This window comes from Pipistrellus hanaki (genome assembly GCF_964339955.1).
Source record: "Pipistrellus hanaki genome assembly, chromosome: 3".
Taxonomy (NCBI): domain Eukaryota; kingdom Metazoa; phylum Chordata; class Mammalia; order Chiroptera; family Vespertilionidae; genus Pipistrellus; species Pipistrellus hanaki.
Genome location: NC_140505.1, coordinates 34,745,322 through 34,762,024, shown reverse-complemented (window position 1 = coordinate 34,762,024; position 16,703 = coordinate 34,745,322). Strand labels below are relative to the sequence as shown.

The 16,703-nt window shown below is 36.8% G+C and overlaps 1 protein-coding gene across 6 annotated transcripts in view; it reads right to left on the bottom strand.

The window, feature by feature from the left end:
* The window catches only part of NALCN (sodium leak channel, non-selective), a 269,461-nt gene that overhangs the window by 166,225 nt on the left and 86,533 nt on the right, over nucleotides 1–16,703 (bottom strand). For all 6 annotated transcript variants that reach the window (XM_084880254.1, XM_084880257.1, XM_084880255.1 and 3 more), the window contains exons 8-11: nucleotides 13,662–13,804; nucleotides 13,420–13,524; nucleotides 6,604–6,690; nucleotides 702–833 (exon numbers count right to left, since the gene is read on the bottom strand). In XM_084880254.1, coding sequence (XP_084736380.1) covers nucleotides 702–833; nucleotides 6,604–6,690; nucleotides 13,420–13,524; nucleotides 13,662–13,804 — 467 coding nt within the window. The remainder of the gene's footprint in view (nucleotides 1–701; nucleotides 834–6,603; nucleotides 6,691–13,419; nucleotides 13,525–13,661; nucleotides 13,805–16,703) is intronic.

Sequence of the window (16,703 nt, the reverse complement as noted above, 5' to 3'; positions counted from 1 at the left end):
GTGTATTCCTCACTTATATGATGAATGGGTTTCTAAAGAGTTATATACCAGTACATCAATCAATTTTTCTATAAATACGTAATCACTGAATTCAAGATATATTTTAGAAATAATTTTCACCATGACAAAACATAGTGGTCTCTGGAAAGCAGTAAAAAATATGTAAGAATCAAATATTAACAAAGTTATTGAAACAGTAAGAAATACTGCCTTAAAACTATAGCTTGTATGTAGAAGAGGCTTATCAAATCACAAACATATCTGCTGCTGGCTTGACATCTTTAGTGCAGGTTGTAACAGCTCAGTCTCTAGTAGAGAAATTATTGTGCTATCTATTTCAACTTCCCTCCAGCCCCGTCCTTGGTACTGTTGAGCTGGCTGGCTTGTTTACAGCCTTCTGACCCTGTACTCGTTTATACTTAGTAGGAAATGGACTACAGCAACATGAAAAAGGGAGAGAATGTGAGGTGAATAGGAAAACAACAAGATGGCCAGAGAAACACCCAGGGCAGAGGGTTACCTTGACGATGCAACACACTGTGGGGAAGATACGTAGGCTCATGGTGACAGAAAATAAATGAGGCAACATAGTGACCAAGGGAAACACTTGAGAAACAGCTTTGATTGAACTCAAGTAATTAACCAATGGAGATTAATTTTCACATTTATAAAAGGTACCTTTACTGCAGTGAGCAGCTTACCTCTGCAAGGTAGAACTCATCATATTGCCTCCGGAAGCTCTCTCCTTTGTGATAGTTGCTGGCAGCCACTATCACATCCACCGTCACCATGCTCAGGATGAACATGTGGAAAACTGATGACCGCATCATTTGCTGAGGAGGCAGAACAGAGGAACTGTTAACAAAAAATAACCCTTACGATTAAATATAACTGTGTGCCAAAACCTGGACATGCAACATCTTGGTGAGACGCTGCTGTGCAGAGCAGTGCTTCTATAACAACTCAATGGATGTCAATCATTGCTGAACAGTGTTAGCGAAGGAATCTTTGTCTTCAGGCAGTGCAAAATGACTAAGGAGGTAGTATTGGAGACTTTTAGTTGAAAATGGAAAAAATATATTCATTTCACTTGCATATAACTCATATCTGAATTTTCATTGGTGAGTTAGGTAGCTTTATTCTTAATACTATCTGAAGATGTTATTTTTAAAAAGCTAATATCACAAAGCAACTGTTGCTTTATTCTGTTAAGAGAAAATATTATTGAAGATAAAAACATTTTATTTAAAAATATATTTTATTGATTTTTTTTTAGAGAGGAAGGGAGATGGATAGAAAGTTAGAAACATCAATGAGAAAGAAACATCACCCAGCTTCCTACTGCACACCCCCTAAGTGGGGATATGTGGCAATCAAGGTACATGCCCTTGACTGGAATCAAACCTGGGACCCTTCAATTTATAGGCCGATACTCTATTTACTGAGCCAAACAAGTTAGGGCAATAAAAACATTTTGGATAGCCATAGCTGATTTGGCTCAGTGGATAAAGCATTGGCCTGCAGAATGAAGGGTCCCAGATTCAATTCCTGTCAAGGGCACATGCCTGGGTTGTAGGCTCAGTAGGGGGCTTGCAGGGGACAACCAATCAATGATTCTCTCTCATCATTGATGTTTCTATATTTCTCTCCCTCTCCCTTCCTCTCTGAAATCAGTAAAAATATATTAAAAAAAACACATTTTAGGTATAATCATAAAACTGGAAAAATTGGAGAAACCTAAGCTCTACTTTTTTATTACTTCTGTAAATTATTTATTTAAATTATTATTTTTAATGATTTATGTGTAAACCACTTTATTGAGGTAAGATTGACATGAAATAAAAAAAGCAGTACCTACTGACTGTATACATTCAATGAGTTTGGGGATAAGTATATACACCCATGAAACCACTAGAAAGGCCATAAGCATATCTGTCACCTTCCAAAGTTTTCTCCCACCTCCTTTATTATTATTATTATTATTATTATTATTGATAAGAACACTTAACATAAAATATGTCCTCTTAGCAAATTCTAAATATAGAATAAAGTATTGGTAGCCATGAGTACTATGCTGTATAGAACTTATTTATCTCAAACAACTGAAACTTTATATACTTTATATAAATATTTTTTTAAATTTATACTACAATTAAAACTGATGTTTACATTTATACTCACCATGTGCCTGCAGCTATTGTAGGTCATTTACATAAATTAACTGATTTAATGCCATAACAGCACCAGGAAGTTACTCTAATTTTAGAGAAGGAAACTGAGTCTCAGAGAAGTTAAATAACTTTCTCACTGTCACATAAGTATTGCAGGTGGAATCATAATTTTCAACTCAGTCTGGTCTAAGTCCAATTCACCACTCCAAAATAATGACTATTATTTTACAGCATAATATGTATTGAATGCTTACTATGTTCCAGGCTATCCTTTAATTATGTTACTTATTTCATGTCTTTTATCTCCACCCTAGCCCTTACATGATGGGATATATTGCTCTTTTTTTCCAGTGACCTCAAAAGATTAAGTCATTTGTATGAGGTCATATAGCAAGTACACAACAGAGTCAGGCTCTAGTACCCAAGTCTGTTTAAAGTCCATTACAGCACAGGAAATATGTCAATAACATTGTAGTAACTATGTATGGGGCCAGAAATTATAATGCCTATGTAATAATTATATTGGGAGACCACTTTGTAAAGAACATGATGTCTAAGCACTTTGCTGTACATCTGAAACTGATACAGAGTAATATTGAATGTAAACTGTAATTGAAAAAAAATACTTAAAAAGTAGGTAGATAGATAAAGGCACACTTTTTTTTGGTTAAATTATTCTTTGTGATCTAAAAATATCGCAAAGATGATTATTATTTTAATGGCATCTTTAGTATAATTCATGAGTATATATATATGAGACACAATGTAGAGGAAAGTCAAAATTAATTTAAAAATATAAATACATGTGGTTGTTTTTTTTAAACGTCCAATCTGGGACAAACTTCCCGCTGTGGGGTAGATAGAGTACACCAAAGGAGAGAGTAGTGGCAGAAGGCTCTGGGCAGCAGCACGAGAGAAGCTGATCTGTGGAAAGGAGCTAGGAGCACAGCAAACCACGGCATCCCATCCCTCTGTGCCCACTTCTCCGGGGACCAGGGCCACCATGCTGCTCTTTCCCCATAATCCCTCCTTTCTTCTCAGTACTTAGGGGCACATATCCTTCCTCTAGGATGTGACCTGAGAATTCTTCAGTCCTTGTGACTATAAGAAGCTAACTAAAGCAGAACCTGGGAATGGGAAAAAGAGGTCTACCGCTGAGTGCCGTCTCTGCATCCCCATTCATGATATCACGTGGTCATTAACAGCATGGGCTGTAAGACAAAAATGGTGTGGCATCTCACTACACACAAGCTCTGGGGCTCTGGGCCAGTCATTTAAACCTCTGTGTGCCTCTCTGTGCTTCACTGTGCTGAGTTTTCTCTTCACTAACGTGAAGAAAATAGTGGCTACTCCAAAGGTTGTCATCCATTTTAAATAAGTAAATATTGATAAAGCACTTAGAATAGTGCTTGCATATTGTAAGTGTTTTATAAAGATATGCAGCAAAAAAATAAGTGCCATTCTGTGAGGAGTGAGAAATTAATAGGCCAAGGTCAAAGAATTAATTATGCTGTATATTTGATGGAGTTCACAACCAAGCGAGATAAATAAAAGTCATAATGTCGAATATCTTGAGAGAGCCATTGGAAAAGCAGACATTTAATAAGGTTTTGTGTCTCCATGGCTATTGAGTCACTCCTACGTCCATTTGCCTTTGATTTTATTTTAGAGGTAATACAAAATCAAATTCCAGAACTGCCAATCAACATATTTAAATGCATGTCAATTTACTTGCAGAAACTACTGACCTTCATAACATAGATAAGCAAGTCAGTTGGCAAATTTCTATTCTCATTAGAATTTTCATTGTTACTTAATCTTTCTTGCATAGTGAGAGTCAAATTCCATAACTATTATCCCTTTTCTATACTCCTTTCATTTCAACTGATTTCCACTTCATTTGCATGACAGAAAAGCCACAACTTTCTCTTTCTATTTTCCTTGGCTCTGGGTTTATGTCTTAAGTAAACTGTTATTACTGCAAGGTCCAAACAAAGCTTTTAGGCATGGCTGTCAGAAGTCTTTAAAATTGGTTTTGTAACTGTCACAGCTTCACTTTGGTGCTGTCATTATAATTAGCTTTTTTTGGTCTGAATGTCTATGTGTCCCTCTTGGTACAGAGTCATTAAAATAATCCCTTGCAATAGATTTTGATATACTGGAATCACCATTGCTTTGCTTTATCCAAAGTAATAACTTTCAAATGTTAAGAGTTAAAGTGACAAGTATGTGCAGTAGCTAAATTTAAATATTCAAACCAGCAACTCCAGCTTTAAAGTTGCTAGTGAAAGGGGCCACTCCAACTCATTTCAATTCATCCAATATGTGAAACTGGCTATCGGCTTCCTTAATGTAGAAGGTCTAGCAACATTACATTTAGACTCATATTAGTATCTGTGGGACAGTCCAAATGCATACCCTTCAATTTTTTATTTTCTTATAAAAATTAATGTAAAGGAAAATGTTTATGTTGAGTCAGTGCCACAAAGTAGTATTATAACTTGAAAATTTCCAAACTATATATTATTTAATATGGGTAGATAATTTATATAGAGATAAAAACTCATATATACATATATATATGTATATACACATAGTATTATAGTATATATTTACACATATATGTGTGTATTATAAATATATGTACATATATGTTTATATATAAATATAAATATATGTGTATATATAGATAGATAGATATAGATATTTAATATAAGACTCTTTGGGTCCTGCATTTGTATTTAAATTTTAAAATTTCTTTTCTATCGCTATGTCATTTTGGTTTAGGTATTTTTTTTAAACCCGAGAAATTTTGTATTTATGTTTACTTTGGCTTTTATCTGAGAATGACTGATTTCGGTATGTGACAGCTGGAATGACCAAATACGAAGAGACAATAATAGAATCATCCCCAAGGCAGCAATATCTGTCAAAAATATTCCGGAGCCTTGCTACTCAAACTCTGAATTCTGAACCATCAGTTTCCTGAGAGCATATTGGAAATGCAGGGATCTCAGTCCTCTCCCATACCTACTGAATCATATATATATACATATATATACTGAATCAAAGTCTGCATCTTTAAAAAGGTCCCCAATGATTAATGTGCATATTAAAATCTGAGAGTCTACACTGTGGTAGAAATTTCTTGGGTTGCAGGTTAAACTGGATGACCTATACAATTTTTATTTATTTATTTATTTATTTTTACAAATTTGCAACCTCATGACTCTAAAAAATTTCTGTAATCACTGAATGGAATATAACAAATACTGGTTAGAATACTAGGGTAACGTATTAGGGTATACGACCACAAAGATGGCTGCCTACCTTTTCCCCTGAATCCACATCAAGATAAAAAATCAACTAAACCAGTTTGGCTTCATGAAGACAAAATTATGTGATGGCTTTTCAACCATTTGGGGGGTATTATGAAGACACCATCACAGACTCTTTCATGAAGCCTAAAAATGAAGACTCTGGAAACTGGAAAAGGCAGGGAAACTGTTTTTCCCTAGAATCTCTAGAAGTAGTGCAGCCTGTTGATACCAGTGAAACCCACCTGAGACCTGTTAAACTATCCTATCTAATAAAGAGGGAATATGTAAATTGACCACCATGCTGTCACAAAGATGGTGGCACCCATAGCCATAAGATGGTGGCACTCAGTCCCCTCAGCTCCACTGGTGTCCCCCAGTCCTTTTAGCCCAGCTGGGGTTGGGGAATGGAAGGACATGGTATGGCCAGACATACCCTCAGTCCCCTAGTTGCCCAGAACCAGCCCCAGGTGCAGGCAAGCCTTGGATATAGCTGCCCAGCCACTCAGAGTGGATCTGAAATGCAGGCAAGCCTCTGATAGTGGCTGCCCAGCTGTCCAGGGCTGCCTGAGGCTCAGGTAACTAGGGCTGGATGATGCTGGTTACCTGAGTGGCAGCAGCAGAGGTGTGATGGAAGCATCGCCTTCCCCTGATCACCACGTTACTTCCTGCCCCTGAGGGCTCACGCATTGTGAGAGGGGGCAAGCCGGGCTGAGGGACGCCCCCACCCCTTTCCAGTGCACGAATTTTCATGCACCGGGCCTCTAGTAAATAATAAATTTGTATTGTTTTGAGTCACTAAGTTTGTGGTAATTGTTATAGAAAAAATAGAGAATTAATACAAGTATTGTTTATGATTTAATATGACAACAACATTTTTCACTGATTCAATACTTCTGGCATACTATTATTTCCTGTATGCATTTATTGAATAGCTATCAAATCCCTACTGTGTATCTAAAAACCGGTAGGTCCTGGGAATACAGGATGAAGTAAAACACTGTGCCTAACTCCAGGACCACAGATTTGGGTAGATCTAGAGCTTAGAGAGCTATGGGCTTCCTTGTGTAAAATAAAAGTCACAGTGAGTTTTAAAAACTGGCATTGTACTGCACCTGGAGGCAGGCTGGGGCGCGGCCCTGGGGCTTGTTGACATCCACAGCTACCAGCTGCCATCCGCCAGCAGCGTCTTCGTGAAACATCTTCAAGACAAAGAGGGAGATGAGTCAGAGACACGGAATAAGGATCACTGAGAACTGTCACTTTATATCTCCAACATCTTATATTTTTTTAATCAAAGATTTTCTTTCTTACAGATTTATATTTAAAACCCGAATCTTTTCAATTATGTTCATCGTAACACTGAAAACAAGTGAACAATAGTAACACAAATGAAATAATCCAGAGAAGGACAAGTACCACATGATTTCATTTATATGTGGAATTTCATGAACAAAATAAAGCAAAGCATAAAACAGATCCAAAGACACAGAAGCATGGACTAGACTTGAGGAATCTCAGAGGGAAGGCAGGAGGGTGGGGCAGGAATAAATTTACCAAAGAGCTTATATGCATAGATGCATAACCCATGGAACAGACAATAGTGTTGTGAAGGCCTGGGGAGGGGGTGGGAGTGAGGAGGAAGGGGACAATGGGGAGGGGGACATCTGAAATACTTTCAACAATAAAGATAAATTATAAAAAATAAAAAGTAGAATCTACTGCAACTAAAAAAAAAAGAATAATGGCAATAGCTTGCAATTATTGAGCACTAATTATGTATCAGGTCCTTTCTGTTCTATATATATTTTATATATAATTGTCCACATATTCTTTTCCACAAGACTTTAAAGTAGGCATTTTGCCCCCATCATATTTCTTATTACATACTAAATTTGGGAGAAAATGAAAATTGGAATTCCAAAGTATTGTGGTTGTTGTGTTTTTACTAGAAATGGTGGATTTTTATCTTTATTTAGTGGACACCTCTCAGTGAGCTAACAGAAAAATGTTCTCAGGATAAATAATATAAGAATTGGACATGTGGCATAGGTGTAGAGCCTAGTGTTATTTTAATGACAGGAGTCTGATGTGTCGCTTAATGGACTTTGTGAAATTATTTTAACTAGGCCAAATTAATCTGCTCAGTAGAAGTTTTATGAACATATTAATAAAGGGAAACGGTAGTTTCTTTTGGCTTACAATACATAAGTGATGAAATTCAGGACAGGATACTTAATATCATATACTAAAATCTGACATCCATTGAATTGGATATTTAGGTTGGTGGATGCCTAGGGTATTATCTTACTGGATATTTTACTATTTCAAAAATTAGTCATCTGTCAATATTACATCCAGCTGGAAGACATTTCCCACTTTCAGTTTCTTAGGGGTGTGTCTGAGTGTGTGTGTGTGTGTGTGTGTGTGTGTGCGCGCGTGCATGTGTGTGTGTTGGGGTGGTAGGGGATAATGTGAAATTCAGGATTTTTATTTTTCTAAGAAAAGACAGAACAAACACTCATTGTTTTATTCCTGCCCAAAATTGCTATTTCATACATATAAGTAGACATCTTAGCAATACTATGTCCTCATGTTAATCTGACTCTGTGTCCAAAAGGGGAATTGTTGATAGAAATATGAGATGACAACAAAAACCCCATTACCGTTAGTTTTCCTGTTTCTATCTCTATAATGGCCTCCATAAAACCTCTGGCATTAATTTCCCTGTAATTTGTTTCTATGCTGTGACTGAGAGGCAGGTTGAATGAATTTCCTCACTTCAGAATTAATTTTAAAAGGCATTCTTAGTGGTAGAATTAAGCACATCCCTTATGAACAGGCTCATTTCAGAATACATTCATTGGCTGAAATGCAAACCTATTAAAGTGCCTTTTAAAGTTCCTGTCAAAATTCGGGGAGTCTCCTTTTAAGGAGAAAAAGACAAAAGACAAAAGGAAAGGATAAAAGCAGTCCTGTCAGTTACCAGCTAAAGCCCCTCTGTACATGCAGCCTGTACTCTCTTGTCATGGCACAAAGGATTCCTGGGGCATGCATTTGCTTTGATCAGTAGCAGACCAATTTTCTCTGTTAAATTATTTCTTTTCGGGTGGACCAAAATCAAACGAATCTATTTAATTTTTGTAAAAGTGTTCTCTCAGGGTCACTTTTTTGTGTGAAATAAAGTGAAGGAAATGCAAACATGTTCCATTTCTCTCGAGTCCCCCGGGTTATGAAACAACATTTAGCTTGGTTAAGGTACCAGTAGCTCTGTGACATAGATGATGGTATATATGAAAAAGGAATCCTTAAGGACTCAAGTCCTTAGGGGAAAGGGACAGGAGATGCCTGCTGTCCCTCCATCTCTCTTTTCTCTGTCTTCCAAAATAAGAAAAATTTTATGAGATCACTAAGACACACACACACACACACACACACACACACACACGATAAAAGGTTTCCTTTTTTGAAACTTATCTTAACCATGTAATTACATACTAGCCCATGAGATGTAAGAAGAAATGTTCTTTCTACTTTTTTTTTCCTTCCAGCTTTTTGGAATATGGATGTGAGTGTTAAAGATATAGCAGCCAACTCAGTCTATGAGGCAGCTTTGGGAATGGAGACAATGCATAGTGCAGCAAAAAGTACAAGGCATTAGGATATGTGGCAATGGAGACTACCACACCAACTCCAAATGACCTCTTCCAACTTTACATGAGAGAGAAATATTCTTTATATATAAAAGCCTAATATGCAAAGTGTCCTCTTGGGAGTTTAACCAGGAGACCTGGAGTTCAATCGCTCACTATGACATGCACTGACCACCAGGGGGAGACGCAGAATGAAGGAAGGCCCAGCCAGCAGCCAGAAGGCCTGATCAGCCCTGACTGCCAGCCAGGTCCAGGGACACTACCCATGCATGAATTTTGTGCACCGGACCTCTAGTTTTTCATAACTACTTGGAGCTTTCTGTCCTTTGTAGCATGTGCACACACACAAACACACATACAAATACACATTAATGCAGAGAAAAATCTAAAATGTATTTTGAAATTCTTATGCTTTTTGGATTCTTTCAAGATCAGTTGTGGTTTTTAATAGGCAATCATTCATATAACACAAAATAATTAGTTGGTACACTTGATTTCACTATCAAATAATAATATTCAATGACCTCAGCCTTACAAAATGTAATTCTCAGATATGATCAGTATATTATTCCATTGCCACAGGTTCTTATTAGGACCACTGTTGTGTCATGCTAGAATAGACCTTCCCAGAAACTGCTTTGATTAAATTACTTTCTCACTTATTTTAAAGATGTATATACATGTGTAAAACAATGGTTTTGGAATACAGTAAACAAATATTTACTCAAGTATTGTCATTCAGCATAATGTTGCACACAGTATTTTTTGGAGATTAAATTCTTTCTATTTTTGATTGTATGTTTTTTCATATACAGATTTCTACTATAACCCAGCACTGCATATTCATACAGAAGTTGTTTAGGTATTGCAGATACTCAAATTCTAAGAATGACATGTTCACAGAACTACAAAGGAAGAACTCCTAAATGTCCTTTGATCCTACATCAACTCTGTCCTTAGCTCTTATGTTCTAATTAGGGCATATAATTCAGTAAACATGGGTCAGCAAGCGTGCCGAACCAGAGATCATGACAGACCCAGAAATTATGACTCCTTTAGACAATCAGAATATTTACTTACCAATCCCATAATATGACTCTATTAGACCATGATTCATATATAAAACTTAGGTATGAATTGATTGCCAGAACAATCAACATTGTGTTTCTTATCACTATACAATAAAACGTAGCCTTGTGTGACCCTAAGTCTTAGCAGTTCTTTTCGTTCTACTCCAGGCGAAGTAAGATAAGCTCATTTTTACCATGAATCAGTCTCCATCAGAAGTCCACATGGCTGCAGCAGCAGATAGCTGAGGAATTAGAGTAAAGGACTGGAATAGAGGGACACTGCTATGTCTAGAATAATTTTTTTGCTTTTTTTTAATCCTCATCTGAGGACATTTTCATTGATTTAAAAAATATTTATTAATGAAAATATTACATATGTCCCCTTTTACTCCCCATTGACCCCTTCTCCTGCCCCAACCCTATCCCTGGTCTTCACTACTCTACTGTCTGTGTCCATGGGCTATGCATATATGCATTCAAGTTCTTTGGACATTTTAATTGATTTTTAGAGAGAGAGGAAGAGAAAGAGAGAGATCCTTAGAAACTTGTGGCATAGGTAGTAATCTTGTTGTTGAGGGACACAGGGCTATAATATCATGGCTGTATGAATCTCTTGCACTTTAACCCAACATACAACTGAACATGTGGCCACAGTGACCCATGTCTGATAATTATGCAGGTATAAAATGTCACCATCCCCACGAGAGTTCAGGCAAATTAATGATTACCAACCTGAAAATGTCCACATCATTTCTCTTTTGTTTACCTGTTACATTTTGTATTTATGGCCTCCATAAAGACCTCTAGCATTAATTTTTCTGTAATTTGTTCCTATACTGTGACTCTGAGGCAGGTTGCCTCTTCTTACTTAAATACAACACAGTTCTCACCAGGGATTCTCTTTAGTCTCAGAACAGTCCACATCAGAGCAAATTCCTATTGAATCACCTAAGATGTCAGAAAGATCCTTCTTTATCCTATTGATGTGTATAATTTTCTTTTTACACACAAAGCCCCCTGGGAAAATCTGTAGACTTAAATATTATAGGTGCACCAAGCTCTGGACCCTATTAGCCCTGAGAATAATATATAGAAAAGCAGCAAGTGTTCCAAATCCTTCAAAAAGGCAAGAACTGCCTTCATTTCTGAACAGCTGTGCGCTTTACAATACAGCTGTCTTTATTTTATTTTCTTAAACTTTATCTGTTTTATTAGATTTAGAAACTTGCGATTTGTTGTTTTAAACCATTAAATGAGAACTTTTTGTGCACAGAGTTCTGTCAGATTTCACAAGTGTGACAGAATCATGGCAAATGATGTCTCTCCTTCTTCACACCCACTTGCAGACTGATTGGGCGGGGTGGGGAGGGGCGGGGCCTGTTTCCAGGCAGCCCAAATGGTATTGCACCAAAGGCTGCTGCAGGAGCTTCATCAGTTGCTTAGCAACCAGGTCGTCAGCCACAGCATTTTTCTTAATGAAGGTTTTTCACAGTTCTCTGTGTGATTACCTTAACTGAATACCAAGATGCATATCTGACAGAACTCTGAATTACCAGCTTCTTCCTCCAGATTATGTACAATTTTGCATCAAAACAACGTTGGACAACTCTGCTGGCAGTCTCTTCACATTTCACTTTCTGTGATAACTGCTGGCTAATTTGGTGGCACTTCCAAACACTACTCTTCCAGCTGTGGTTTTATAAATAAGATTCACTTAATAAGCATAATATGGTTTTAAAGACATGTTAGGTCTTCTCTCAGGAACACTGATGTAAGTTCTGTGCTGAGCTCATAGTTCTATGATCCATTAAGTTCTATCTATCTATCTATCTATCTATCTATCTATCTATCTATCTATCTATCTATCTATCTGTCTGTCTGTCTGTCTGTCTGTCTGTCTGTCTGTCTGTCTGTCTATCCATCCATCCATCCATCCATCCATCCATCCATCCATCCATCCATCTTTCTCTTCATATATATAGCAGAAAACACCTTTGAGAGGTTGTCAGAATGAACTTGGAACTTTATTATTTCTCATAGCTTACTAAAAGAGATGAGAGAAGAAAAGGAACTAGATGTGGTTGACTCTTTGGAGGGTCATCTGTGAAAGAGCCCTGATAATGTTTTAAGAATCTTTCATGGAAATCTGAATAGTTGTTTGTCAAAACTGAATAGTATTACTACTATTTCATTTATAATGAAATGGCTAGATAATTCAAACTTTCACAGCATCATAAAGATGCTGCACAAAGGCTTTCCCAAATATTAGCATGTTTAATAGCATTAGCATATATTTATTAGAAGAATAATTTGAAGCTTTTCAAAATTAAATGTGTACCTTGGATCTTTCATGTATACATTTGTACCAATAGACCTGTAAAAGTATTTACAAACTTATAAAAAATAGTTATAAGGCATTAAAATAATTTCATTCTCAATTCATAAATTTTTATTTTCTCTCTCTTTTATAAAGATTCATACTAGAAGAAGATAGTATATAAACCTGTCCTTTCTCTTTCTAAACACACACACATGCAACATAATACAAACACACAAAACGAAGCCAAAAACAAAGTCATTGAATCTGAATTGCCCTCCCATGTAACAACTGCCCTGATACTTTTTGTCAAATTCTAGGGCACTTCACTTCTTGGGAACATGAGGAGAAGCCTTCCAAATATGTAGTGATTTGTCAAAAATCATAGGCATACATTTGGGGTTGAGTGGCCTTCATAATTTGCTATACTGTGATTGGTTCATTCTGAATGAAATATATTTTCCAAAAATTCTAATTCTATACACAAGTGCCATTGTATTGGTTTTCAATGTTGTTTATATATGAATAAACATTTATAAAAATGGGAACTTACACAGTTTCCATGTTTTATCTTTAAAAACCAATGATGGCAGAATCAAATCAAAAGTACATACAAAGTGTGGTGGCCATCTAGTTCTGTATCAAAACCACTCAGGGAGCTGATAAAAGTATAGGTGCTATTGCCCAAATCACTCTGAAGGCCCAATTGTTTGTTCAGGGTTTGGGTCCTTGCACTTCTATTTTTTTTTTTAATAAGTCCCTCAGTGAGTCTGATTGCAGAAGGCCATTGTGACAGGGCTCCCTCAAGTTCCAACAAGTTCCATTGATGGTGAAGATAGAAATGTCTCTGCTTAAATGAGTTGTGACATCATCACCTGATACTGTACCTACCTGGGTGGTAGCTGTCGAAGTAGTACTGCTTCTTGATCCCCACATTTGCTGAAACTGTACCCTGATTTCTGCAAATGTTTCAATGATGACAGCGATAAACACATTCTGAAAGAAAATTACAAACCACGTTTACCAAAGACTGGGAATGAGAGAGGGCAATCTCAGTCTAAAACAAAAGATCTCCAGAAGCTGTCAGAAAACGCAGGTTTTATTGTTAGGAAACAGACACATTGTTACAGTACCTTCACAAGCCATGCAAGGAAGAATATGAGGGTGATGAAATAGAAGTAGGAACGCCAGCGGGGAAAGCTGTCAATTGCTCTGTACATGAGGAACACCCAGCCCTCCTGGGAGGCGGCCTCGTAGACTGTGAAGATACTGGTGCCTGGCAAGAGAGAGGAGAGCAGGCTGAATTATGGTGGGCTTTTGATATAAAAAAAATCATTTTCCAGAAGCACAATCAATATTGATCCATTATTATTGTCTCAATGACCTTCTCAAAAGCTAAACTAACATGCAACATTTTATTGTTCTTATTTTTAGGATTTCAATAAAGTTGTTCCAGACTTCAAGCTAAGACAATGTAATAGCTTTAGCAATAAAATAACTTTATGTTATATTTTTAGCTGGTAACTGCATTTAATAATGGGAAAAAGAAGTGAACATTTAAGCCAAGTGGCAATATAATAAAAAGGAATGTGTATCATGTAAGCATGCCACTTGGGGCTTAATACCTGCAGAGTGCTAACGGGCACTTGCTATAGTTTTAACCAAAATGAAATAAATCTGGGAACTGGGTTTCACTTGAAATTACTTTCTCATTGAGAGACTAAAGGATCGGAGGCTCCAAGAATTAAAATGTCGGAGCCTGTCTTTGGATTCCAAGTTTACTAAATGCCAAAATGTAAGGTATTAAATCATCAAATAGTACTTTGTATTTTCTGAGAGGATGGTCTCATTAAAAATATCACTGATAATGGAAAAAAAGAAAATGAACACTAAATATGTGGGCAGATTTTTAAGCATATGGTGAAGAGAACCTCAAATGCCATTCTGTGTTTAATTCTCTTTGTGTTATCATTTCAGCATTTTACAGACAGGAAAACTACCGCACAAAAAAGGGTAAGCGATTTGTCTAAGGATGTACAGGTAATAATAGATGAATGAGAATTAACCCAGTCTTTCTGAAAAAGGGGTGTGCATGTTTAACTGTGATGATATCCTGCCTCCTGACATCTTCTCCATGGCTTAATTTTCCCATCTGTAAAATGGGGGGGAAATAGCACATACTTGAAGTGTTGTGAAGATTAAATGATTTTATTTCTTTAAAGGGTTGGCATGTGGTATATACTTAATACACTTAGTACTATTTATCTATATAAAAAGCCAGAGACCATAACACCATCACCACTCTAATGGCCATCATGACCTAATGACTGGTTGCTAGGACACCCACTGCAGCCAGCGAATTGCCCAGATCCGGGCTGGATTGCCCCCAACACCCCGATCAGGGCAGCCAGACTCTGATCAATCGGTGGCAGCAGCAACTAGCAAGTGGGCAAAGGACTTCTTGATCCCTCCCCCAGCCCTTAGGCTACGATTGATCAGGGGATGGTTAATGAGGGTACCGGGGTGAGTGGCCTGGAGAGAACTGGCAAGCGGGTGGAAGGCAGACCTCTTGGTCCCTCCTCCAGCCCTCAGACTCTAATCAATCAGTGGCGGTGGGGTGGCACTGGGGACTGGTGAACAGGAAGAACATGGCCCTGATTGCAGGCTAGCCCTGGGGACCCTAACCACACATAATTTCATGCATTGGGCCTCTACTTATTATTATAAAAATTGAAGATAATTGCTAAATATTATTTTGTGAGAAAACAGAAATAATAATGATGAATTAAAGTTGTTTATAAGACAAACATGATACATGGTGTCATTCATAAAACTGAAAAACATTGGCACCGCTATAAATTCCACTCTATAAATTTATCAAAGTTATTATAGTATATAAAACTAATATCCACTTATGGGTGCTCTAACCACACAGAAATTTAAAAGCAGAATATGCATCTGATTAAATGTCCAAAGTAAGATATAGGTTCCTGAAGTTGGCTGCGAACTGACTACCCCTTTGGGCTTGTGCATGCAGGAGGAACGATCAGACATCAGCGAATACCAACACATGCAGAAAAGCAGAGAAATCTAACAGTCAATGGGAACAAATGGGAAATAAACAAACTTGAAAGAAAAGCTGAGAGAATGAAAGCCTGTTATGCATTGATCTGTACTAAGTAACTTTGTATAAAATATAGTTTCATATATGCAGTGCCTCTCACTTTAAGAATATTTTGTTCATTGATTGTCTTTGCCATAACAACTAGAATTTGTAAAATGCATTTAGCTTCAAGACTCCTTTACATACTTAAATGCTAATCTCTGATTAGTCAGGTAGGTAAGTAGGTGGGTAAAGGGGCAGATACTATCAAACACATTTTATAGAAAAGGAAAGTGAAGGTCACTAGAGTTAATTAATTTGTCCAAGGTAAAAAGTGATAGAAACAGATACTGAACCCATGTCAACACGTCCAGTCTGAAACTATTTTTCTTTATAATGTTACCTAAATTTTCTCCTGCTTGTGGACTAATTTCAAAAATTGCTATTTCTTTTATTAGCTTTAATTTGAATAAAGTCAATTTTTTTCTCAGGGTCTAGATGACTAAGTTTATAGTATATTGAGGAACTCATGCAAGATAATGATTTAGAAAAGAACAACATGTACAAAAAATAAATGTCAACAGGAAAGAGAAGTGACTGTTTCCATTAATAATTCAGCTATACTAAATATGTACAACATTTTTGCTCTTATGGATTGAATATGAAGGGAAATTGAAACATAAAACAAGAAATTTGGCCGAAACAGGTTTGGCTCAGTGGTAGACTGAAAGGTCCCAGGTTCGATTCCGGTCAAGGGCATGTACATTGGTTGCGGGCACATCCCCAGTAGGGGGTGTGCAGGAGGTAGCTGGTCAATGTTTCTCTCTCATCGACGTTTCTAGCTCTCTATCTCTCTCCCTTCCTCTCTGTAAAAAATCAATAAAATATATTTTAAAAAAAGAAATTTGTATTCCTTATTTTCTTGTAGTTATTTGAACTAAAATGGGAATGTGGCAACAGAAATTAATTATGAATTACCATTAAAGTTTTTTTTGTTTGTTTTTAAAAAAATATATTTTATTGATTTTTTACAGAGAGAAAGAAAGAGGGATAGAAAGTTAGAAACATCGAT